We start from the raw sequence: 27,900 nt of genomic DNA, 5'->3' as shown, positions 1-27,900 counted from the left end.
CTTCTTGGTTACTTCTTCAAAAAGCTCAAACAAGTTTGAGAAGCACACTTTCCCATGCCTCATTCCTGATGAAGGGCTTATGCCTGAAACATCGATTCTTCTGCTCCTCGGGTGCTGCCTGATTCGCTGTGCTTTTCCAGCAACACACTCTCGATAACGATTTCCTATGCACAAAGCCTTGCTGACTATCCCTAATCAGTTCTTGCTTTTCCAAATGCATGTAGACTCTGTCTCTCAGAGGTCCCTCCAACAATGTACCTACCACTGACATCAGGCACACCAGTCTGTAGGTCCCAAGCTTTTCCTTCCAGTCTTTCTTAAATAATGGCGCAGCATTTGCCAGCCTCCAGTCTTCCCGCAACTCATCCTTAGCTGTCAATGATACAAATATCTCTGCTGGGGAACCACAAGTTTTTTCCCAGTATCCCAAAATGTCTAGGGGTATACTTGATCAGCTCCTGGGAATTTATCTACCTTGATTACCTTCTCTTTAATTTGAAGTGTTTTCAAGACATCACTATTTAATACAGTAGGTTCCATAGCTTCCATGTCTTCCTCCATAGTAAATACTGAAACAAAGTATTCATTTAGGAACTCACTCATCTCCTGTGATGGAGATAGATAGCCTCATTGATCTTTAAGGGGTCCTATTCTCTCCCTCGTTATTCTTTTGCCTTTAATGTTCTTGTAGACTCTTTTTGGATTTTCTTTAACCTTATCTGCCAAAGTCATCTCATGTCTCCTTTTTGCCCTCCTGATTTCTCTTTTCTGTGTATTCCTACACCCCCTTATACTCAAGGAATTCACTTCATCCCAGCTATCTATACTTGACATATGCCTTCTTCTTTTTATTGACCACAACCTCAATATCTCTAGTCATCCAGTGTTCCCTACTCCTGCCAGCCTTGTTCTTCACACTAGCAGGAACACGCTGTCCCTGAGATCTCATTTTTTAAAGCCTCCCACTGGCCAGACATCCCTTCACCTGCAAACAGTCTCCCCTAATTAACATGTGAAAGTTCCTGTCTAATGTTCTTGCCCCAATTTATAACTTTAACTTGTGGACTAGGCCTATCCTTTTCCATAAGTGTTTCAAAATAATAGAATTATGGTCACTTATCCCAGCGTGCTCTCCACTATCACCTCAATTACTAACCCTGCCTTATCTCCCAAGAGGAGGTTGAGTTTTGCTCCTTTTCTAGTAGGACCATCTACAGATTGAATTAGAATGTTTTCTTGAATACAAATTCCTCTCCAGCCAAGCCCTTAACACTATGACAGTCCCAGTCTATGTTTGGAAAAATAAAATCAACGATTAAACCTTATTATTCTTACAGCTATCTGTGATCTCTCAACATATTTGCTCAATTTCCTGCTTACTATTAGCAGGGGGGTGGGGGGGTGGGGGGAGAAGGGGGTTCTATAATACAATCCCATCAAAGTGATCACACCCTTCTTATTTCTCAGTTCCACCTTCACTGGATGATCCCCCAGGAATATCCTCTCTCAGTACCGTCATGATGTGTTGTTCTTAAACAAAAATATGACTCCCCGCTCCAGAACGTTGAGCTACCAGTCTTGTCCCTTCCCTTAGCCATATTTCTGTAATAGTTATGATGTCCCATTCCCATGTTCGCATCCTAGCCCTGAGCTAATCTGCCTTACCTGTCAGGCCTCTTGCATTGAAATAAATGCATTTCATCAGTTACCCCTTGTTCTCTGCTGTGCCCTTGCCTGCCTTGTCTGTTTAACTCATTCTCTTTAACTTCTGTACCAGTCTCAATGTTCTCCCTTGTCTCACTCTTTCTTAGGGTACCACACTCCCCAGTAGCTCGAGTTCCCCACCAGGATATATGTTGTCCTCCACCCCGAAGAAACCTTTTCCTCTTGTACAGGTCACTTCTGCCCCAGAAGAGATCCCAAAAATCTGAATCCCTATCCCCTGCACCAGCTTCTCAGCCATGCATTAATCTGTTTTATCCTCCTATTCCTACTCTCACTAGCACGTGATACTGGGTGTGATCCAGAGATTAATACCCTTGAAGTCCTGCTTTTTAATCTCCTGCCTAACTCACTTTTTTCACTCTGCAGGGCCTCATTCTTTTTTCTCCTAAGCCATTGGTACCAATCTGTTCAACAACCTTTGACTACTCATGCTTCCCTTTGTGAATCTGCTGCAATCACTCTGAAATGCCCTTGACCTTTGAACGAGGCAGGCAACATACCATTCTAAAGCGTTTGCATGCTAAGGAATTTCTGCAGTGCATCTTAGAGATAGTACATACTACTGCTACTAAGCCTCAGCTGTGGTGGCAGTAGATGCTTGTGAATGTGGTGCCAATCAAGCTGGCTACTTTGTCCTGGATGGTGTCAAGATTCTTGAGTGTTGTTGGAGCTGTACTCATCCAGGCAAGTGGGGAGTATTCCAACACACTCCTGACTTGTGATTTGTAGATGATGGACAAACTTTGGGAGAGTCAGGAGGGGAGTTATTTGCTGAAGGATTCCTGCCTGGCCTTTAGGCTGCCCTTACAGCCACAATATTTGTATGACTAGTTTCAATTTCTGAGCTTTATAAACAGCTTATGGAAATTAACACTTAAATAATCAGACATCAAAAAAGTTTACCACAGTATCCTGGTGTTCCACATATAGTCTTCATGGTCACTTGTTCTTCTGTAATTTTGGAAAGTCCAAAGTCAGCTGAAAAGAGGGGAAGAGAGTGCACTGTTTAACCTTCCTTAATTATCATTTTTTTCTGGAAAGATTAAAGATGAAATTTATGAAATTGTTTCTAACAAGAGTTCTCAATGATTACTGCCTAAGGCATCCAATAATTAAGACAGTTCTTTCATATAGCTGCAGTAATAGAATGAATTCAAGTACTGGTTGCACATACATCAAACAAGTGATCATTGAGATTTGTCAATTTACACAATTTTAAAAAAACTGAATCAGTTCAGCTCTTTTACTAAATAAATAGCCTTTGTACATTGATGCAGTGTTTAGGATAAATTTGAAATGAATGTGTATATGTTATATTTAATAAATATTGGATTCTAATAATTAAATCATTAATCAATTTAAATTGCAGTTGTGATCTGGCTACAATTCAAATCAATACTGTAAGTGTTCAGCAGATACAATTAAGTTCTAGAGTGAAAACTGAGTGTTTTTTTTTGCCTGTCATCTCAATCCACGATTTTACAACACCCATGAAATTAATAAGAGGTCACCTGTAATCTTTTAGTTTATGTAATTTTATTTTCATCATAAGGATTAATTTAATCTCGTTAAATCTACGGTGATCGATAAGACCTGGAAGAAAACTCTTTGTGCCTGACGTCAGAGGATTGAAACTGCAATAAATTACTTTCAAGGCTAAACTTACATAATATTGGTGATCTGCCAACATCTGTCATGCCTACACTGGTGATTTGTCTAATTGAAGAGTACAATTCCTCCACAACTGATAAAGAGCTAAGAGGAGTGTAATTTATGAATCACCCTTGATGAGATCTTTGGCATATGTTTGTGCCTGAACGTCTTTGGAGGGGGAATACTCTTTCAAGAGAGGTGGGCACCACAGCCGGTCTGGAAAGCTTTATCTCCCATTCCAATTCCATTTTGATTTAGCTCACTCCCTCTCTCCCCACCTTCTCCTCACCTTTGTGGCATACGCTACCTTTAACAAGCTTTGCATGAAAATTAATTAATTGGAAAACAAGGTATTTACTGATGGGCATAACTAGATGAAAAATACCAAAGGTGATTTGGTGACAGGAAAAAAAATGTTCAGCTGAATGTAACAGCACTTCTGGATATAAATAAAAAGACAGGCTTGATGGAATGATTTGTCATTAATGAGGAAATAGTAACACAAATAACTCTTAAAAATCCAAAACCTCAAAATTCAAACAAATTAAACCAGTAAATGGTTTGTTCACAATATGTGGGCATTACTGGCTAGGCCTGTATTGAATGCCCTTCCTTAAATGCCCTGGAAAAGAGGGTGTTGAACTCCTTCTTGTTGCACTACTATCATTGGGGCATAGGAACATCCACAGTGCTGATAGGAGAAAAGTTCCAAAGTAATACTATAATAGATGCTGGACTAAAAATCCAGAGGCCTGGACTAATGTTCCCAAGATGAAATACAAACATTCCCATGGTAGCTGATCAATTTAGTTTCTAATTACATTTAAATTCTTTTTTATTCTCTTGGGACATGGGCATTATTTCTCATTTCTATTTGCCCTTGGAAAGGTGGTGGTGAGTAGCTTTCTTGAACCACCGCAGGTCATGTGCTGTAGATAGACCCACAATACAATTAGGAAGCGGATTCCAAGATTTTTACCCAGCGACACTGAAGGAACGGTGATATGTTTCCATGTCAGGATGGTGAGTGGCTTGAAGGAAACTCGCAGGTGGTGGTGTTCCCATATACCTACTGCCATAGTTCTTCTAGATGGAATTGATTATGTTTTTGGAAATTGCTTTCTGAAGATCCTTGGTGAATTTCTGCTGAGCATCCTGTAGAAAGTATGTACTGCTGCTCCTGAGCATCCATGGTGGAGGGAGTGGATGCATGTGGATGTGGTTCCAATCAAGCAGGTTGCTTTGTCCTGGATGGTGTCAAGCTTCTTCAGTGTAGTTGGAGCTGCATTCATCCAGGGGTGTATTCTATCACACTCCTGACTTGTGCCTTGTAGATGGTGGACAGGCTTTGGGTAGTCAGGAAATGAGTTACTTGCTACAGTATTCCTAGCCTCTGACGTGATATCATAGCCGCTGTATTTATATGGTGAGTCCAGTTGAGTTTCTGGTCAATAGTAACCTCCAAAATCTTGACAGTGAGATAGTCAGTGACTGTAGCACCATTGAATGTCAAAGAATGGTGGTATGATTGTCTCTTATTGGTGAGGTCACTGCTTGAGATTTGTGTGGCACGAAGGTTACTTGTCATTTGTCAGCCTAAGTCCTGGTTTTGTTGCATTTGAACATTAACTGCTTCAGTATCTGAGGTGTAGCGAATGACTCTGAACACTGTTCAATCATCCCCACTCTGGTCTTATGAAGTGAAGATAATTAATAAAGCCGCTTAGGATACTACCCTGAGGAACTCCACTTGCAGAGATGTCCTGGAGCTGACATGACTAATCTCCAACAACCACAACCATCTTCCAGTGTGCCAGGTATGACTACAATCAGTGGAGAGTTTTCCACCTAATTCTCATTGATTCTCATTTTGTTAGGTCTCCTTGATGCTGCACTTGGTTGAATGCAGCCATGATGTCAATGGATGTCACACCACATCTGGAATTCAGCTGTTCTGTCCACGTTTGAACCAACATTGTAAGTAAGTCAGGAGCTGAATGACTCTGATAGAAACAAACTCAAGCGTCACTGAGCAGGCTGTTGCTAAGCAGGTGCTAATAAGTTGATGGCAACTTCCATGACCTTACTGGTGTTTGAGATTAGATTAAATGGGCGATAGTTGCCTGGGTTTGATTTGTCCTGCTTTGTGTGTACAGGGCATAACTAGCAATTTTCCACATTGTCAGGTAAATGCCAGTGTTGTAACTGTACTGGAAGAGCTCAGCCAGGGGTGCAACAAGTTCTGGAGCTCAAGTCCTCAATACTATTGCTGGAATGTTTCAGGTCTAACAGCCTTTACATATCCAGTACCTCCCACCATTTCTTGATATCGCGTGGAGTGAATCGGATTGGTTTAAGACTGACCTCTGTGTTGATGGCGACCACTGAGGCAGAGTGGGACGGAGCAGCATAGCACCTTTTGGACTATTAGCATTGAGACAACTGTACATCAAAGGCACATTAATCCCTTGTAACACCTGCCAAACCTGTCAAAAAGCGTGAGACTTGTCAAAATCTGTTAATATATGTCAATCCTGCCAAGAAATGTCGAGGCAGTCAAGACTTATTAGCTACCGATGATGTCTCCTTGCGCTCCTCTTGCTCAAATCTAGTCACATTTGATCACTTGCCATTCTCAGAACAACTCAGCACCAGGGCTGGCATCCCTGGCACTGACACCAGGCAAACAGGCTATTCTGAACCTGGACGCTGCTAGTCTGAAACTGTCTTGCAAGGTTCTGTTTGCCCCAGACCTGGAGGAATGATTAACACTTTACTCTTTTATTTTAAATTTTAGACATGGTGTTGGAACCCCAAGGCAGGCTTTCCACCCAGTCCTCTTCAGCTCTTTCTGGACAAAAAACGAGGAGTCTGAATAGCTATTTCTAAAGGTTGGATTCATAGAGCCAGAAGGTTCCCCATTTTTGCATACCTGACGTAGAAAGGAAACTCAGAAGCAAAGGCTCGTTGTCACACAGACTAGCCTCCATTAAGCTGTGTGGCACAGTGTTCCAATGTGCGATTTGGGACAGAGTGAGAACAGATCTAACCAGTCAAAATTGAGTGCCTTGGGTCATCAACACAAGTAGAATTTATCCAATAGAATCCATAATCTCATGGCTTAGCACACACCCTGTTATCATGAAGTCAGGGGATCAGCACTGGTTCAATGAGGAAAGCAAGGGTAGATACTAGAAGCAACGTGCATTTCAAAACAAGTTCCAATCCTGTAAAATAACTATACATGCATGTTAAACAGTAGAAGCAACATGCAACAGAGCAAAGTGGTCTCATTATCAAATCAGATTAAGGCAGTGCATTCCTGGAATGTCCAGTCACAAATGATGGATAATTAACTGAAAGAAAAGGCTCCACAAACTTGCCAACTTTTATATTCGATGCCCAGGACAAATAAGGCAAGCTTGCTGTATGCCTTCTTGACCACCATAATCACCAGTATTACCACTCTCAGAGATCTGTGGACCGATATGTATATCAAAGCTCCTAAGGGTTCAAACCTGAATTTGAACTTCCAAAATGCCTCACCTTACATTTGTCTGGAAAATCCATTACAACCTTGGTCCAAATATGGATAAAGGAGCTGAATTCAATAGGAGAGGTAAGAATGACTGCCCTTGACTTCAAAGACAGCATTAATCCAATTGTAACCTCAAAGAGCTGATAGGAATTACAGAAGAATCATATTTTGCACAAAATTTGGTTATCGTGGCTATTCATCTCAGTCTGAGGCCATCGCTGAGGAGTTCCTCAGAATAGGGTTCTGGGTCCGACCATCTTCTGCTGATTTTTACTCATTATAAGGTCAGAAGTGAGGATGGTAGCAATGATTGCAGTTTCAACATCATTCACACCTTCTCAAATCTGAAGGTGTCCATGGCTACATGCAACAAGACATGGACAACATTCAGGTTTGGGCTGAAAAGTGCTAAAATCATGCCACTCAAGTGCCAGACAATGAGCAATTCCAACAAGACCAAATCTAACCATCTCCCACTATTAGCATGCTAGAGTTTGCCACTGACCAGAAAGTAAACTGGATCAGAATATAAACAACAATTCAGACTTGTAATTCTGTGGAGAATAACTTACTTCTTGTCACCCTAATGGCTGTCCATCATTTACCAGGCAAAGTTAGCAATGAAATGAAATACTCTCTACTTGCCTGAATAGTTGCAGCTAAGACAATTTACCTCAAGAAGCAGACAGACCAGCAGATGTCCTGTGTGGGATTCAGGATTAGCAGCAGCAGTGTTAAAATATGTAGTGAGAGGGTACAGACGCAGAAACAGACAGACCAGTGCCAGAACTCTGTGGAACTCAGGAAATGTGGCAGTAAGGATAAAAGGAACAGCAAGTACAGAGAGGTCCCAGAAACAGACAGACCAGGATCAACGCTGTGTAGCAGTGAGGTTAAAAGGAACAGTGAGTGTAGAGAGATCCCAGAAAAAGACAGTTTTAAAAAATGAACAAAATCCTAGTGTGAAATTGCAAGAAAGCAGTAGGTAATTGGTGGGTATTTCTCTTGTTTTTTTGTGACTGAATATTGATTTAAGACCCCAAGTGCAATTTGAAAACTTTACACAGGTAGCTAATATTTTAGAACTTAAAAACAAAACGTATTCACTTGATAGTGTTAAGAGATTCCTGTGGCTTGTTTGACATAAACAAGAATGAGATTTTCCAATCCATACTTAAGTAGAAGCAGGGTAAAATAAGCATTGTTAGCAGTTTTGATCTCCTCATTTAAAGGAAGGGAAGCAGTTCAGAGAAGATTCATTAACATGATCTCAAGAATGGAGGGAATGCCTTCTGAGCAAAGGCTAAACAGGTTGGGACATCCTCTTTAAACATTTGTTAAGTGATTAAATATTATACATTTTTCATATTTTTGAAAATGAATGTGGTGCGTTCTTTCAACACATTTAAACTGGCCACCATATTATACAACAGTGTTTTTCATATTTATCAGCTTAGTAATTTTTATTGCAAGAAGAAAAAATAGTTCGACAAATTTTGACAAAAAATAAATCATCTATCTTTTAGGTTCTCTTGTAATTGCCCAGTGTGATAACTATTTAGACACTCACCTATTTTTAACAATGCATCTGGAGTAGGAGAAGCATAGAGAAGGTTTTCAGGCTTGAGATCACGATGAACAATTCCATTTTCATGCAGGTACTAAAACGAAACAAAGAAATACACTAAGAAGTGAGTACAGTCACTAATAGCTGAGACATGGGGCTGGCACAGTGGGTCAGTGGTTAGCACTGGCGCCTCACTGGGCCAAGGTCCCAGATTCGATTCCAGCCTCGGGCAACTGTCTGTGTGGAGCTTGCACATTCTCTACGTGTCCATGTGAGTTTCCTCTGGGTGCTCCGGTCTCCTCCCACAATCCAAAGGTGTGCAGGTTAGGTGAATTAGCCATGCTAAATTGCCCATAGTGTTCAGGGATGTGTAGGTTAAGGGATGTGCACTAATCAGGGGTACATGTAGAGTAATAGGGTAAGGAAATGAGTCTGGGTGGGATGCTCTTCGGAGGGTTGAAGCAGACTTGTGTGGCCAAATGGCCTGTTTTTCCACACTGTAGGGATTCTATGACACTCCATTAGTACTTACAGGTGCTGCAATGATGTGGTTTCATCACTAAACCATTAAATGATTTGGTGAATAAACATTCATATGGAACACACCGTTGCCAACCAAATAATGATAATCATTCATGTTCATATGAATTGAATGTTGTATTTTTAATGAAATTCCAGGAATCCTTTGACAGCTAAATGTTCTCTATATTTCTGTGATGTAACCAGATTTTGCATGATCTGTGAGTTAATACATGTAGCACAAAATTGACTTTTGAACTGAGCTATGACCAGACTGTTCTTTTACAATTTCTGCAGAAATACTTTGAGGGTGTAGTAGTGCAAAAGGAACAAAACTAAAACAAAGTGGAGGTGTAGAACAAACTTTTTTTTAAAAAGTGTTTTATTTTTCAATGAAGACTTTTCCTCTTATCAGGTAACACTATTTTCATTTTAGGTTGATGACCTGATAATGTGATGGACCACATCCTCTTGCTGTCACAATTATGGGCAACTGAACAACTAACTTAATGGCCATAGATACAGTGGAGGGCAGAAGTAAAGGATGGATTTTCCGAAAGCCAGACAGTCATTATTCCAGAATAGACAGTAGTTCACCATGAAGACCCTGCAGATCTTCATCGAAACAGATTTAAGGAATTGCCAGTGAAATTGGAGACTCCACTGGAAAATCCCTCTACATCCGGACACCTCTGCAAGTATCTATTTAAATCAGAGAATTTGGAGGGTTATAATGAAATTAAGTAAATAGTTACTCAGGAAAATTTAGTCCATTAAGTACAAGTAATGAAGAGGACTGATGAAGGCAGAGTGGTGGACATTGTCTACATGGACTTCAACAAGGTTCCAAATGATAAACAAGTTAGATCACATGGAATGCAAGGAGAACTAGATATTTGGATAAAACATTGGCTAGAAGGTAGGAGACAGAGAGTGGTGGACAGTTGTTTTTCAGATTGGAGCCCTCTGACCAGCAGTGGGTCGCAGGGATCAGTGCTGTGTCTATTGCTTTATGTCATCTTTATGAATGACTATAGGAGGTGTGGTTGGTATGTTTGCAGATGACACCAAAATTGGTATTGTAGTGGATAGCAAAGAAGGATACCTCATAGTACAAAAGGACCTTGGTCTGATGGACCATTAGACTGAGGAATGGCAGATGGAGTTTAATTCTAGATAACTGAGAGGTGCTATGTATTGGTAAGGCAAATCAGGGCAGGACTTATACACTTAATGGTAAGGTCCTGGGAATGTTGCCAATCAAAGGAACCTTGGAGTGCAGATTCATAGTTCCTTGAAAGTGGAGTTGCTGGTAGACTATGCAGTGAAGGCTTGTCTTTATTGGATACTGCATTGAGTATAGCAGTTGGGAAATCATGTTGTGCTGTACAGGACATTGGTTAAGCCACTTTTGTAATACAGCACTCAGTTCTGGTCTCATTGCTATGGGAAAGATGTTGTTAAACTTGAAAGAGTTCCGAAAAGATTTATAAGGATGTTGCCAGGGTTGGAGTGTTTGAGCTATAGGGAGAGGCTGAATAGGCTACTTTCTCTGGAGCATCAAAGACTAGGAGTGACTTTACAGAGATTTATAAAATCGTGAGGGGCATGGATAGAGTGAATAGTCAAGGTCTTTTCCCCAGGATATGGGAGTCCAGATTAGAGATTATACATTTAAGGTGTGAGAGAAAAGATTTAAAAGGGAATTTTTTTCTCAGAGGGTGGTGCATGTATGGAAAGAACTGTGAGAGGAAGTGGTGGAGTCCGGTACAATTACAACATTTAAAAGGCATCTGGATGGATATATGAATAGGAACAGTTTGGAGGGATATGGGCCAAATGCTGTCAAATGGGACTAGATTAATTTAGGCATGGATGAGTTGGACTGAAGGATGTATTTCCATGCTGTACATCTCTATGTCTCTATGACATTGTCTAACTCCTGAGTAACTATAAAGCTAACCTTATACTTACCTCACAAACACCTCCCCAGAGCACCCCCACCCAGCCCAGGCTCTATTTCATAATCTCATTCTTCCCCCTTCCCCCCCAAGAGACCTTTTCATCTGTGCCAGAACTGTTCCCCCTTCCTACACTCCAGGCATACTCCCCCAACCTTGGTCTGCACTTGCCCCTTTGAACCGCTCCACACGTTATTGCTGTGTTGCATTACAGGAAAATTCTTGTCTGGAACACAGCCATCATTGGCATGACCAGAATTCGTTGCTGTTCCCAAATGTCTTTGAACTGATCGGCCATTTTAGAAGGCAATTAAGAGTCAACTATACTGCTGTGGATCTAGAAGCACGTGTATCTTTACGTAGGTGAGGACAGCAGATTTCCTTCCCTAAAGGGCATTAGTAAATCAGATCAATTTTCATAATGATATAAAGCTACATGATTACTATTAGGTTCCCTTCTAATTTCAGATTTTATTGAATTCAAATGTGATCATCTGCTATGTTAGAATTTGAGCCTATGTTTCCCAGAACATTAACCAGGGCCTCTGAATAACTGGTCCAGTGACATTACCACTATACTACAGTCTTCCTTAAAATTGAGGGGACTATCTTTGCCATGAACTGAACAGTGAACAGCTGAAGAGAAGGAACATGAGGTGGAAGAGGATGAATTGAAAATGAGGAGGAAAGTAACTTTTTCTTTAGGCTGTTTGTGAAGAAAATGTCCAAGCATGAGGCCAGTAACTATAAGCTCAATTTCCTATTCACTGTCACATGCCTCACCTTTCCTTCATCACTGATCAACACACTGTTTGCTTACAAAACTGAACTATAATCCAACACAAAATAAATATTCCAAACCAAATTTATTAATGAAATCCTGCATTTGTAAACATAAGTCAATTTTGAAAATTTCCTTAATGTTTGTCTTTGGCTGCCATAATGATCCTACTTAGCGTTATGACTGTGACATGATGGGTAGAAGGTTTCTGGAGGAGACTGAAGATGGGCTTTGAAGGTCAAGCAGTTCTCGGACAGGAAGGCCTGGCAACAGACTGCATCATGGCAGCATGACTGGCAGGGAGGCACTGGTGGAATGGTGCAGGTGGGAAGATGAATGTTATTTCCCTGAAAAAGGCCTACAGCTCTATAGAGTCAAAGCCATTCATCCAAAGTGGTGCTTCATCAGTCTTACAATTTGTAAGAAGACAGTTAGATTGGAATGTGTGAATGGAAATTTTTGTCTGTCTGCTGTTTTGATGACAGTCTGGGGACACCTCAACAGTGTACTGTCTAGAGAAGCACAGAATCACAGACAACATCCCAATTTTTGTGTTTAACTACAGATGTGAGGGCTCCAGGAATTATTGTTAGTTTCAGTTGACAGTTTTACCATCATTACCACTGCAACAAGCTGGCCAATAAGTGCATTTGTGTTTAACAGCTTTAACATGGTTCCTATGACTTTCGCTATGCTTTATTAACATGGTTACTATGACTATCACTGAGCTTAATTTCACAATTATATTAAAAAAACAATCTCCATGGTTTGTGGTAATCTTAAAAAGGTGAACTCAGATTCGGCCTTTCACATCTGAGAGTTTGATGAAACACCAAACAATTCAAACTTTATCTCTTGGGAGCTAATCAAGACAATGCAGAAGTAGAATTGATTATTTGACAACTGGTTTGTCTTTAAAGGAGAACTTTTGAGTTCAATGTTTTGAGCATGTTGCTTCTTAAACCAGAAATCAACGGTCACATAGGAAGAAATGTGATGCCATTATTTCAGATAAAGCAAGATTTTACATCACTTGCATCTCCAGAGAGAGATTAATCAGATTGCACTCCAAAGTCTATCCAGTTGTCGCCAGAAAATCAATACCCTTGAGATTGCAAGCCTACTTAATGTTAAGCATCCCATTAGTATATTACATGGGGCTGATTAGAAAACCAACTCATAAGTATTAGACTAGAGTGCAGAGTTAAAAGAAAAATTCTTGCAAAAATATACATGAAAATTATACATGTCAATATAGAATGCATGAGGATTCCCATTCCTTCAGCAATGCACAGGAATTAATCATTTTATCCAATAAACTAGCTATAAGTGTAACATTCTCTACTTCCTAAAGATTGTTTTAGTGTCACATAATGCTGAAAGGCAAAGGTGTGGCTGGATGATCAACAATAGGTCCTTCATCTACCAGGGCAACAGGCTACCACTGCACAGTGATCCACCTGACCTTGACAGGAATGTTGTCAGTCCTATAAAACTCTGCAAATGTCGACAGAAAATTAATCATTTCGAGAAAACCGTGTTACCAACAGTGATAGTTCCCACTGATCATTGATTATAAAGTAATAAGTAGTCGAACTGAAATAATTTAAGAAACAATTTGAAGACGTGACAGAATCCTTGACTGAAGTCCTCTGATTGAGATCCATGTTTATTTGTGACTTGTAATTCAGAAGTCAGTGTGATAAGGGAGAATTGGGTTATGGGATCAAGGGGTAAGTTTACCAGAAATAAGCTAAATTTAATTTTTGGCAAGTTTCCTGGAGTTTTTTTTTCTCTGCAAGCCAAAGCAGGTTTTCTCACACTATCATCCCAACCTCACCTCATTAACAATGCCTCATGCCCCTATGACATCCTGCTTATTTTATTTTCACACATGTTGAAGGTGCAAATTCTTGCTATGTTCAGGTTATCTGGGGATTCCTGGCACCAGTGCCATCTTTGAACTCCAGCGTTAACTGTCCCAGAGTTGGTCTTCAGCACACACATAGTGCCACAGCAATCACAAACTAATACTTCTCATGGTATACAGGTAGCATGGCTGACAGATTCTTACAGATCCATTGGAAAATCCAACAAACATCACTGTTTACGCATCAGTTCATTCAGCTAACGTGCCCTTTGCCACATCCCATCTTACGTCCCTAAATCAGTACTTTCTTTTTTATAGGAGAAAGTGAGGACTGCAGATGCTGGAGATCAGTGCTGAAAATGTGTTGCTGGAAAAGCGCAGCAGGTCAGGCAGCATCCAAGGAGCAGGAGAATCGACGTTTCGGGCATGAGCCCTTCTTCAGGAATGAGGAAAGTGTGCCCAGCAGGCTAAGATAAAAGGTAGGGAGAAGGGACTTAGGGGAGGGGCGTTGGAAATGCGATAGGTGGAAGGAGGTTAAGGTGAGGGTGATCGGCCGGAGTGGAGGTGGGGGCGGAGAGGTCAGGAAGAAGATTGCAGGTTAGGAAGGTAGTGCTGAGTTCAAGGGTTGGGACTGAGACAAGGTGGGGGGAGGGGAAATGAGGAAACTGGAGAAATCGGAGTTCATCCCTTGTGGTTGGAGGGTTCCTAGGCAGAAAATGAGGCGCTCCTCCTCCAGCCGTCATGTTGCTATGGTCTGGCGATGGAGGAGTCCAAGGACCTGCATGTCCTTGGTGAAATGGGAGGGGGAGTTGAAGTGTTGAGCCATGGGGTGGTTGGGTTGGTTGGTCCGGGTGTACCAGAGGTGTTCTCTGAAACATTCCGCAAGTAGGCGGCCTGTCTCCCCAATATAGAGGAGGCCACATCGGGTGCAGTGGATGCAGTAAATGATGTGTGTGGAGGTGCAGGTGAATTTGTGGCGGATGTGGAAGGATCCTTTGGGGCCTTGGAGGGAAGTAAGGGGGGAGGTGTGGGCGCAAGTTTTGCATTTCTTACGGATGCAGGGGAAGGTGCCGGGAGTGGAGGTTGGGTTAGTGGAGGGTGTGGACCTGACGAGGAAGTCACGGAGGGAGTGGTCTTTTCGGAACGCTGATAGTGGAGGGGAGAGAAATATATCCCTGATCGTGGGGTCCGTTTGGAGGTGCCAGAAATGACGACGGATGATGTGATGTATAAGGAGGTTGGTGGGGTGGTAGGTAAGGACCAGTGGGGTTCTGTCCTGGTGGCGATGGGAGGGGCGGGGCTCAAGGGCAGAAGAGCGGGAAGTGGAGGAGATGCGATGGACAGCATCGTCGATCACATCTGGGGGAAATTGCAGTCTTTGAAGAAGGAGGCCGATACAGTCATCGATGTAGCGGAGGAAAAAGGTGGGGGTGGTGCCAGTGTAGAGCGAAAGATGGACTGTTCCACATATCCTACGAAGAGGCAGGCATAGCTGGGGACCATGCAGGTGCCCATGGCTACTCCTTTGGTTTGGAGGAAGTGGGAGGATTGGAAAGAAAAGTTGTTCAGGGTGAGGACCAGTTTCTTTTTTCTAACCAATATGCAGCCTAGCATCTTTTCATTATCAGTGTGGGAACATCACATACAGGAAAACCTTCAAAACATTCACTTTTATTCACCAATAGCAAAAGCAAATGGAAACAAACAGACGCTTCTCAACAGAAACAAATTACTTGCCTTTCAAGCAGCAACAATTTTACAGTTAATGAATGATCATTCCACACAGCTCTCATCTACTGGAAGTGGGTGACAATTAAGTCCTATCTGGCTTGTAGAGCTTGAAGCTGCTGCACTCTGTCATGCATAATGTGATGTTCCTGCTGCTTAATTGCTGTTTGTCATATCATTCTCCTCAGAACCTCCTGGCCCTCTCAATATATGCACACCTTATTATGTCCTGTACCTGTAATAAACCAACTATGCTGCAATGTCTACTGCCCAGGCTGCAGTACAAATCTCATCACGAGAAGAAACAATGTGATCTGGCGTAAATGGCATCAATAACAATCTTGATACATTTGTGAGCAGATCCCTGACAGGGCTCCAGTAACTCCTTGGAAGAAGCCTGTTGCATAGTAATTTATCATAGTTTTCAGCTTGACAACCACTGGAACAGAATGGCCACGCTTTCATGTCACAGATCGCACTCCAGCAGCTGATACAGTTCTGAACCAGTGTCCCAGGATACCTTCGATCTGAGATCACATTGCCTCACTTATATGGTCGAAATGGCATCAACAAAAATAGACTCTGGCTCTTCTGTACCTCCTGAGAAAACCTTTAGCTATGATCTCTTTATGTGGAGAGCGTTCAGCAGTCACTGGAAGATAGCATATCTGTTCCTCATCCATTTCCCTTCACTTTTGTTTCATTGCAGCAATACCCATGATAACCCATGATAACCCCTGATGTGGCTGAATCCATTAGCCACACTTGTACTGAACCTGTGGGGGGATCTTACAAAATACAGCAAGTGCTTAGTAATGTGAGCAGTCAGCTTTCGCATCACTCATATAGAGAGGCATCGAGGACTCTGACAAGAAGGGCCAGAGAGTGTCTCTACCTGGTACTTTGACACAGGGACCATATTTTGAAGAATAGTCATCATAAAGAAACAGCAGGAATTTGTAAGTGTTGCAGGAATACTGATATCTTTTGTTCCCAGCCTCACATTAGTACATATGACAACATGTTGAAGAATACTTACAGTTGGTGAGAGGAATCAAATTTGTGCCCTTGTGCAGCTTATTAGGTCTGCTAGCTTTGTACGGTCTGGCCCAAAAATGTCTCTGTTAAGGTCAACTGTGATTACTTCAGAGATGATGATCTTCAATTGGCAATGGCAAATGACAAGATTAATTCTGAATAGCATTTGATCTCCACACTGTTGGACACTGTATACATTTCACATTCACTTTCTCGGATTATAAATGACTTCAACATTTTCTCTGCAAGTGTATGATTGATGCAATTGCTCCTTAAAGAAACTCCCATCACTCAAAAGTAAATTGTATGTGTTGAGACAGAAGAAAAACCACCGATTCTGCTAACATGATATGGTCGCAGACATTTCCCAACTGCAGTTCGCATTTAGGAGTCTAGCGAATTTGGCAACACAGTATGCACTTGCCAGAATAAGTCTCAGGCTCAGCCTAAGAATCAGGGGACCTCCCTGAACCGCCATATCATTTTCTACATGATACTCCTGGACAGGCAGTACTGAGCTGCTTATTGATCTACTTAAGTTTTTCGAATGTAGGACCACAAACAGTTAGGAAGGGAATTTGAGGATGCTGACCCAGTAAAAGGCATGAAATGGCAATATCGTTCCAAGTCAGAATGGTATGTGTTGTGGAAGGGAACTTGCAGGTGTCAATATTCCCTCATATCTGCTGCTCTTGTCCTTCTTTGAAAGATGGATTTGTAAGGTTTATCTAAGAAGCATTAGTGAATTAATGCTGTGCATCTTGTATATGGTATGTATTGCTGCCACTGTGCCCTTGATGACAATGCAAGTGAATGTTCAAGGTGGTGAATGGCGTGCCAATCAAACTGGTTGCTTTGTCCTGGATAGTGTCAAGTCTCTTGAGTGTTGTTGGGATTGCAATCATCTAGGCGATTAGAGATTATTCCACTAAATTATTGGTTCCTTGAACAGGCATTGAGGAGACAGGAAGTGAGTTACTCCTGGCGGAATTCCTAGCTTCTGATCTGTTACTGTAGCCACAGTACTTATATAGCTGGTCTGATTCAATTTCTGGTCAATAGTCATACCTGGGATATTCACAATGAACGGATTCAGTAATGGTAATGTCATTGAAAGTCAAGTGATGATGGTTAGATACTTAGTTGTTGGAGATGTTCATTACCTGGTACTTGTGTGGTGTGTGTTAGTCGCTACTTATGAGGCCAAGGCTGTATGATGATTGGGTCTTGTTGCACATGAGCATAGAATGCTTCAATATCTGAGAAGACCTGAACGGTTCTGAACATTGTGCAGGTATTAGTGAAGATCCCTTCTTCTGTCCTTTTGGAGCAGCTGAAGTCAGTTGGACCGTGTACAGTAAGCTGAGTACCCTCTCCAGTGATGTCCTGGGATTGATTAGTGATGAGATTCCCTGCAGTGTGGAAACAGGCCATTTGGCCCAACAAGTCCATACTGATCCTCCGAAGAGTCACCCACCCAGACCAATTTCCCTCTGACTAATACACCTAATATTATGGGAAATTTAGCATGGCCAATTCACCCAACCCGCATATCTTTGGACTATGGGAGGAAACCGGTGGGAACCCATGCAGACACAGGAAGAATGTGCAAACTCAACACAGACAGTCGCCTAAGGCTGGAATCGAACCCGAGTTCCTGGCGCTGTGAGGCAGCAGTGCTAACCACTGAGCCACCATGCTGCAAAGATCATTGACTTCCAGCAACACCTGTCTATATTCCATTATACCATGTATGACTCTAACCAGCAGAATGGTTTCCTCCAAATTCACACAGAATCCAGTTTTGCTAGGGCTCCCCGATGCCACAGTTCATTGAATGCTTCCTTGATGTTGAGGGCAGTCACTCACATTTCACTTCTAGAATTTAGCTTCTGTGAACAAGACTGAGATGAGGTCAGGAGCTAAGTGGCACTGCAGAGCATCTGTGAGGGTAGGCTATTCCTTTGCAACTACTGCTTGATAGCACTGTTGATAACATTTTCCATCACTTTACTGATGGGGCCGTAATTGGCTGAATTGGATTTATCCTACTTTTTGTGAACAAGGCATACCTGACCAGCTTTCCACATCACTGGGGAGATGCCAGTGATGTTGCTGTTCTGGAACAATTCTCTGTCTTTATTTCAGATCTCCAGCATTTGAGGTAGCTTGCTTTGATCTTGTTCAGTTGTATTAACTTAATAGGTTTTTAATTTTTAAAAATAACAGATGGGCTGCCTATTTCAGTGCTGTAGTGTACTGAAAGGATAAGTTAGTTAAGAGTTAAAACTTTAGCCATATAGTCAGTAATAAACAAGCTAACAAAATATGTGGGAACTAATAAGACAATTCTCCAAACTGTCAGGGTTTGTAGCTAGCAAATAGTTTTGGTGAGGAACAAACTATGCCTATAAAAATGATGGGAAACAAAGCTAATATGGGACAATGAATATTGATGTGTGGGAATTATAATTCTAATTGTATTATGCATGTTGTAATTTGTAAAAAGCTTCAAGGAGTTCTGTAATTCAGTACAGTGAGTGTTTGACCCCAGTGTTTAAGTTTCTCTCCATGCATGCATGAAATAAATGATTGTTAAGTGCTCTCCTGGAGTCCTCTATCAATTTGCCAACTACCCCGACAATACTACGAATGCAATCTCTGTATTAAACAAAACTGTCATGTTGATATAATATTTGTTACCTAACGTCAATTTCAGATTTTACACATATGTGAGCATGCAGTAGTCCTGTTTTCCAAATGTAAAATCCAGTCCCTCAATTACTGTTGAATAGAAAGAGGGGAAGAGGAAATACAAATGTTTGAGTCCTTTGCAGTATTAAATCATATCACAGGCAATGTGTACATATCTGTCTTGATTCTTTATTCCTTAAAACTCTGAACTAACAAAATATAGGAATTCCAAAGTTGAAATTTTCAATTGACTTTACGTCAATAAGTATTTAGGAAAGACAGTTCTCCTTTTGTTAAAAAGACTTTTACCATTACCCCGAATTTTAAGTTTAGGCTTTCTTCTTATGACTCTCCCACCAGAGAAGACAATTGTGTATGTCAATTGCATCATTGTTCAATCTTCTATATTTAAGAAACTACAAGTCCACTTTGCATCATCTGTTCTTAGAACACAATGCTTTCAGTAGTTCAAGACACTGAAACAGATTACAATGTCTCAAATTTAAGCGAATGAGATAAACAGTAGGATTGCATGGATACTGAATTTTCCTCAACTGAGCCTTAAATGTGGCTAGGGCAGGTCAACTGGCCTGGGATCCACATTTCCTAAATCTAATTGCAGACAATTTGACAGTAGACAAGTGGGTAGCAGGAAGGCAAGTGAGGACATCTTATGGGTAACGTCTACAAACCTACCAGCAGGAATTGTATGAATCTGCAATTATTAAAAGCAAAGCTATTCTGACTTTCATTGATTTTGTCAGAATGCAAGACTGAAATATGAAAATAATATTTTAAATTATACTTTGTAATGTACATAAATTAATGCGTAAGCATTAAATATAAATAAATGTTGACATGTGCATATATTATCAGTGTGTGAAGTCAGTGGTACCGATTAAAAATAGAGGCAGCTGGTTCCACCACGAGGCAAGCAATATTCAATAATTACAGTCCTGTTAAGAAATGGAATAATGTGTGATACATATGCAGCTTTAATCCTCCCCATGGAGACAATTATCATAGAGAATGAGGCTGAAAAGGCACCGCTCCCCCTTTAATAATTTGATGAATTCTAAAAATGTAAACCTAAATTTGTTGTTCCATTTCCTTTTCCTATGTCTATCCTTATTTCAGCAATAAAGACAGCTCACCAGTCATTACTCTACTCTGCACAATCTAATTAAAATGCCAAGTAATTAGCTGAACACATTTTGAGTAGATTGCCTTTAAACTATCCTGAATCAATATCATTCACATTCTACATTTGAAACTCTAGTTACTGTCATCTCAACAAAAAAAAAGCCTTCACAGCAATATTTTTTTTTATGATGGCTCTTTGGAATGAAACAGAAAAAATATCAACTTGCATATACTTTACATGTTAAAAAAAATTCCCCGTGGTTAACATGAGAATTATTAAAGAAAATTTAACACAGCCACATAATGAGACATATGGAGAATTTTTTCTGTCCCCCCAAGAGGTGGAACGGAACTAAATGGTTCCATCTGGTAAGCCTAGATGGAAGTTTTTTTATATATCAAAAAGGTGGCAGGCCTCCTCCACCGCCACTCCCTCACCACCCAATGCCTGGAGGAAGAACGCCTCATCTTCTGCCTCGGAACACTTCAGCCCCAAGGGCATCAATACAGACTTCACCAGTTTCCTCATTTCTCCTTCCCCTACCTTACCCCAGTTCCAATCTTCCAACTCAACACCATCCTCATGACCTGTCCTATCTGCCAATTTTCCTTCCCACCTATCTGCTCCACCATCCTCTCTGACCTATCTTCTTCATCTCCACCTCCATCCACCTATTGTACTCTTGGCTACCTCCTCTCCATCCCCCTCCCATTTATTTCTTCACCCCAGACCACCTGCCTTAATTCCTGATGAAGGGCCTTTGCCTGAAACGTCAATTTTCCTGCTCCTTGGATGCTGCCTGACCTGCTGTGCTTTTCCAGCACCACTCTAATCTAGACTCTGATCACCAGCACCTGCAGTCCTCACTTTTGCCTTGGGTTACAGAGAAGGCAGCATTGCTGGCCCCAATGATTATCCCTGCTGAGATTTCCTCTCTAGTGCTTAGTCCCTCAGTTTGCTAACATTTCTTCTACTCTACCAGTTGAAGGCTTTAGGCTCCTGCCTGACTGTTGAGCAGCAGGCCCACTGATTAGATTGGCAGCTTTCAGGTTCAGTGCCATCCTGAATAGAAAGGCATCCCTATTGCAGTCATTTATTGGCCAGAAAACTCAAATTCAATGCTCACTTGCTCCTGTGAATTTCAGTACCAAGCATTTGCATCTAACATCAGGCAGTCTGCCCAACCAGAAAAATTATGCCTATTAGGTCAAGTAACAAAGAGTTAGTCAAATAATAGGTTATATTGAACATCTTGGAAGAGAGTGGTAAAAAGACAGCAAACTTCAAGAGTGAATTGACAGCTTAGAATCTAGGCAGCTGAAGAAATAGACAGACACCAATAATAGAATGATAAAAATTGGGAATATATAAGAGACCAGAGCTGAGGGAGAAAAGAGAGTTGTGGGTAGGGAAGGCAATGGCATGGAGGGATTTAAAACGAAGAATAAGAATTTTGAAATCAAGACTTTATCAGAAAAGGAGTGAAAGTAGTTCAGTTTGTTGGAATGATAGGAGAGCAAGACTTAATGTGAATTAGGTCATGGTTAGCACAGAGGAGTAAAGGTGAAATGAACCACTTTGTCCTTTGCTGAGTCAAACAAAGATACATTTCTTATAGGTCGTTTTGACAGAGATTGATAGAAGCTCTTTTCTTAACTGGGGTTAAAAGTGTTTTATGGGTAAACCTGAAGCACAAAATCAGATGTTCAAATACTATGGTCTGGAAGATATATTTAAAAACACCACTCAATAACATCATTCTCAGGTAGTTTGATATACATGCACCAAAATCTAAATTTTTTCAGATTGGCAAATCAAATTTGTCTGAAACATGAAAGGTGGAGCAACATCCAGCAGTGTGGAAATTTGTAAATCTAAAGGGAAATATCAAGGGACAGAATAGTGAAGTGAAAAACACATTGATAGATAAAGTTAATAAGCAAAATCAATCAATCAGTTTAATCTCATAATAAGGGATACTTTGGGAATCATAACTTTGAAATTTCACTTTGAGTTCAAAAGTGACATTTTTGTGTGTGAAACTACACCCCAAAAACTTAAATTAGCTAGTTACATAGGGATGAGGATTTGAGTTGGGTTCAGTAAATTAGATTAAAACATACAATGATGTGAACGTAATAGTGATTATTTGAAGAAATATTCTCAACATAGAAAACAAAATGCATTCCACTAAAAATACATAATATCGGTGAGAAAGATTCTTCTGTGACTTACTAGGGAATTAAAGGGCAGTATTACATTCAAAAAGGTTATATTGTTGTGAAGAAAAGTAATTAAACCCAGTTGGACTTGGAGAGTTATAGGAACTCAGCAAAAGGGATCAAAAAGCTAACAAAAATAAAAATACAGAACATGAAAATAAATTTACCAAAACACAAAAAAGACTGCAAGAATTTTTATAAGTATATAAAATGACAGCAGCTTAGGTAAACATTAGTCATAGAGTAATTGAGATATACAGCATGGAAACTGACCCTTTGGTCCAGTTTGTCCATGCCAACCAAATATCCTAAATAAATCTAATCCTGTTTGCCAGCTGGATCATTAGAGGCAAAAACAGGATAAATTATGTGGAATGCGCCAACAGCAGAGGCATGGAACAAATATTTTTGGACTTGATATTTGTGCCCAGGTTCCAAACCTGCCGTTGGGACAAAATGCAGGCCAGGAATCTGGACATGCCATGGGCAATGGCCCAAGGAATTTTTTGAGGTGCAGCCAATAAACAAGCTGTTTCAGAGCCTGTACAAATAAGGATAGTGAATGTACTCCATAACTGGGGCTGTCAACTGGGAACCTTACAGGTCTGGGAGACTGACAGTGTCTCTTGGGGATGTAAATGCTGCTGTTGCAATTGGAAGAATGAGAAGTCATTTATAGATGGAGGCCTCCTCGAAAGACTTTTTAAAGGTTCAGAACTAAAACAATGGCTACAGCTGCCAGGCTGTCCTTGTGGAACGGGAACCACATCATAAAAGGCCTGAGGCAGCAGCTGTGTTCCTCTAGCATTCATGGTGATGTGTTGTGAACAGCAGTTAAAGAAGCCATTGCTGGCCCTATAGGTGCTCATCCCAGAGGTAGATGTAGAGAAAGTGAATGAACTGGCTATGATTTTCCATACGTCTGTAGATTCCAGGAGGCCAGAGTAATGTATTCAAGTTTGCTGATGATACAAAGCCAGATGGGAAAGTAAGCTGAGGGCGACATGAAGGACTATATTTTCTTAGTTCCAATTGGGCTGGAACAGAGGTCAGCTAGAACAGAAGAGGGGAAGGAAAACAAAACTTCCTTGGGATCTCAATACCAGATGTCCTGGCTCTGCTTCTAGGCAGCCCACTTTTCTTAATGGGAGGAGGAGAACAAAGGAATTCACCTGCAGCTAATGTTAAAAAAATACTACATATTTGTGAGCTTTTAACAATTTCATCTCCCAAAGCTTTTCTAATATTGCCAGAGGCTATCCAGCTACAAGGAGGTGAAGACCATACCGTGGGCAAATCTTAGTAGATGATAGAGTTTAAACAGCCAGGTAGAAGTGCCTTTCATAGGTTAAAGGGTTTATCTCTTTGAAGTTCAAGTTGCAGGAGCCCATCACTGATCTGAAGTGAAGGTCGGATGAAGAATTTTGTCAATTTAGAGAATTGCCACCTGCTTAGAAGTTTATGAGTACTGGAGCAAAACTGTGTGAAATCAGAATCCTCATCCCAGCAGAAGAGGAAACTGAGATCAGTCAGGAATAGTAGTGGTGTCCCTTTCTCTGGATCAGGAGACCCAGACTCAAATCTATCCACTCCAGAGGCATGTAATAATATCTCTGAATTAAAAGATCTACAAATATGATTGATACATGAATGGGGGAAGGAATGTTAATAGCCATACGCTAATCTTTATTTTTTCTCTCTACTTTATGATATTACTGTAGGTATTATCATTCATGATAGTTGGCGAAAGCAGTCTGCAGCAAGCCTGACCTCTGACCATCTCTAAAGCTGATGAAACATTATCACATTATTTCTCCACCAGTGCAGAGACATTCACCTTAGGGTTACACTTTTAGGATGAGGCTCAGGGTCACAACCTAGTGAGCATGTCACAGACATAGCCCTCCAGTTGATGGAGAATATGACAACCAAGGCTCCTAATTGCTGGACACCAGCAACTTGCTCCTGGAAACTTTCATAGGAAACATTCATTGGAAATAAGGTTGGGAACATCTGGGAGAGATATCAGAAACCATATGCAACATGTTGCTTTCTCCATGGAAAAACCAGTGACTGCCATGAATAGCAGAATTCTCAGTGGTCACCAGATGTGCATTCTGACCTACATTCCATCAGTCTGGTCTTGAGCTATATACAGCGGTGGCCAGATGAGAGGGAGACAAGGCATGTCAATCATCATTTAGGCAACCTTTCTTCTCCTAGAATCAAAGAGGTACCATTGTGTACCGAGGAGTATCACGTGTTGCCCAGAGGCATCATCTCGGGGTGTTCCAGGGATGTACTGCTGGTCCTCCTCCCCTCTGCCAGTGTCCACATTGCCTCCAGTAGGTGGAACTAGGCATAAGTTGCTATGAGAAGAAAACGGAGCAGTGATAAGCTTATGTTGTATACCAAAAAATTCATGCTGAGGCCGGAAGTTCAAGTCCACGCTGAGGGAGGGAGCCCCAGTCCACGCTGAGGTTGGGAGTACAACTGCACACTGAGGCTGGGAGTCCACGCTTTCACCCTGGACATTGCTGATACAGCCCGTGCATGGGAGGTAAAATAAAAAGAAAGAAAAAGTGAAAAGAGAGAGAAAGAAAGGAAAGAAACACACATAACGAACAACCTCCAGCTCAGGAGTTTTGCTCCACTGCTATCTTGAAGAGACAGTCACAATCTATACAAATATATCATACATATCATAAGTATCATCAACCAAATAGTAAAATAAGTTTACAGCTTATCATTAAAGCAGATAATCCAACAGCTAAATTGGATAAGAAAGAAGATTAAGATCTGGATTGAGATTTCCACTCTGTAACTGTGCAATATTAGAAATCAGAATGCTCCTACATTAACTTGACCGATTGCAATAATACTTACTGCAACTGCCTCCAGAACTTGTTTGACAGCACTTGCAGCATCTTTTTCACTGTAATATCCCTTTTCAACAATCCTACATTGGGAAAATTAAAATTTGTTACGAAAGGCAAAGTAATGAGCGCTTTTATGTCAGTGTTATGGTTTGTATTCATGAAAAATTATTAGGTTTTATTAAAGCCAGGACTCTCAATGTTACCATGATTTGCACAATTGGGTTGAGGAAATTACCCGTGTAGATTATCAAATAACCATATTAATATTTTCAATGTTTTGCTTTAAGGCTTTTCACAAGGATTCCTGATAAATTTTTAATAGCTAAAATACATAGGATGACCTTTCATCTTGAGTGGTCCATGTCAATGTTTATGTCCCACAATAAAATCCTCCCGTTGTCAAATGCAAGCAGCATAACCTTCTATTCTTTGCTCCCACATGATTATTGAGATACCCTTGTTATGCATCTATGATAATTTGTTCACGTAATCCTTATGTTTATTCCAGTGACATTATATTTAACAATTATCATGGACTTGACTTTGAAGTTTTAGGGTCACCTGGATTTTTTTTTGAATCAGTGAAAGGACAGTGGAATATTGTTTTATAAGATCTTAAGTCATATGTCTTGTAATAATTGAAATGTCTATGAATGTTGTTTACATCTTCCAGAAGGCATTTAATAAAGTCCCACATGACAGAATGTTGACTAAGGTAGGAGCCCATGGAACTGAGTAAATTACTGACAGGGCCTGCAAATTGGTTGAGGGGCAGGTGAAGAAAAGTGGGGATGATAGGTGGGTACTCAAATTGGCAGATGGGAGCAATGGCATTCCACAAGGATCTGTGTTAGGGTCACAATAATTCACAGTATTTATTAAAGACTTTGGGATAGTAGCATAAAAAGTCTTATATCTAAATTTGCTGATGACACAAAGTCAGGCAGCATTGTAGACAGCATAGATGATAAAATTACAAAAGGATATTGATAGACTAGGTGAACAGGCAAAATTGTGGCAGATGGAGTTCAACGTAAGCAACTGTGTGGGTATCTATTTTGGACTGAGAAAAGGATAGATCAAGGTACTTTCTAAATGATATGCGGTTAAGTACAGTGGATGTCCAACGAGACCTGGGGTTCAAGTGCACAGATCTTTAAAATACTATGAATGGGTGCAGAAAATAATTAATAATCAAATAGAACGCTGGCCTTTGTATCTAGAGAACTAAAGTTGCTGGATGCAGAAGTTATGCTGCAATCATACAAAACTCTGGTTATACCCCACTTGGAGTACTGTGAACAGATTTGGACATGCACCTTTGGCCTTGGAGGGAGTACATTGTAGGTTTACAAGAATGATAACAACTGCTGAAGTCTAGCTATAACAAGAGACTATACAAATTAGGCCTGTTTTCTCTAGACTTTAGAAGGTTAAGGCGTGAGCTGATCTTCAAGATATTAACAGAAAGAGGCAGGGTAGAAAAGAAAAGTATTTTCACTGATTGGGGATTCTAGAACTAGGGGGCATAGTCTGAGAGTTAGGCCAGAACATTCAGGAGAGATGTTAGGAAGCACTTAAACACACAAAGGGTAGAGATTTGGAACTCTATTCAACAAACAGCAGTTGATGCTTCATCAGTTGTTAGTTTTAAATCTGATGCAGATACATATCAAGTCATATTCATTTATTTCTATTTGTTAAGCAAAGGCATTGAGGGATATGGGTCAAATAAAGGGATACGCAGTTAAGCCACAGATCAACCATGATCTCACTGAATGGCAGAACAGGCACAAGAGGCTGAATGGCCTACTCCTGTTCCTATCTCCCTTTGTGTGGTACCTAGAGCCACTAGAGGACTGACTGTCCTCCTGAAAAATGTCCAGAAGAATTCTTAATACAATGCTTGAGGGTTAAGATCCCAGGTACATCTCCTTGTGTTTGGTGACCATCTGAACATCCACACTTTTTGTTTTTTGTAGCTTTGTAAAACTAACGTTCACAAAAATGTTTCCAATGTGAATCATTACAGACAGAAATCCACCTTTTCCCTTTATCCAATGTATGTGAATGTTTATGTATGTGCTCTGAGATTTTAAAGTGCTAAACATTTAAATATTTTCATATTACAAACAAAATGTGTTGACCAGTTTTACATCATCACTGAAGACTTTTTGTTTATAATAAATCAATAATTTTGTGTTGAGGGTAAAGGAGGAAAGCGGGTGAGATGTGGCAATCAGGAGAGTAAGGGACTGAGATGTTGAGCATAAGGGTCATAGAGTAAGACAATCAGTGGGAGGGTCAGGGAGGGAACCAGCAAGCAAACAGACATGACAAGTGGAAATGTTGAGAGGAAGAAGATGAACAGGAGGGAATCCGCTAACGGGAAGAGGAAGTGGCAAATGGGTTGGAAGCAATGAGTGCAAGAGAACCAACAAGTAGCAGAGAAATGACAAATGCAAGACAGCAAGCGGAGAAAAGTGATAAGAAGGAAAGACGGTGACTAGAACTGTTAAGGGAGGAAAGCATCGAGCAGCAGGCTTGGAGAGAGAGGAGGTGAGATGTGATAGGCAAAGAG

General features: G+C 40.8%; 1 protein-coding gene across 1 annotated transcript in view; it reads right to left on the bottom strand.

The window, feature by feature from the left end:
• camk4 (calcium/calmodulin-dependent protein kinase IV) overlaps positions 1 to 27,900 on the bottom strand; it is a 157,458-nt gene that overhangs the window by 35,060 nt on the left and 94,498 nt on the right. The window contains exons 5-7 of the mRNA XM_072583650.1: positions 25,327 to 25,399; positions 8,487 to 8,577; positions 2,629 to 2,703 (exon numbers count right to left, since the gene is read on the bottom strand). Of these exons, the coding sequence (XP_072439751.1) occupies positions 2,629 to 2,703; positions 8,487 to 8,577; positions 25,327 to 25,399 (239 nt within the window). The remainder of the gene's footprint in view (positions 1 to 2,628; positions 2,704 to 8,486; positions 8,578 to 25,326; positions 25,400 to 27,900) is intronic.

This window comes from Chiloscyllium punctatum, chromosome 2, assembly GCF_047496795.1.
Source record: "Chiloscyllium punctatum isolate Juve2018m chromosome 2, sChiPun1.3, whole genome shotgun sequence".
Taxonomy (NCBI): Eukaryota; Metazoa; Chordata; class Chondrichthyes; order Orectolobiformes; family Hemiscylliidae; genus Chiloscyllium; species Chiloscyllium punctatum.
The sequence above is the reverse complement of the archived record's forward strand: the minus strand, read 5'-3'. Positions and strand labels throughout refer to the sequence as shown.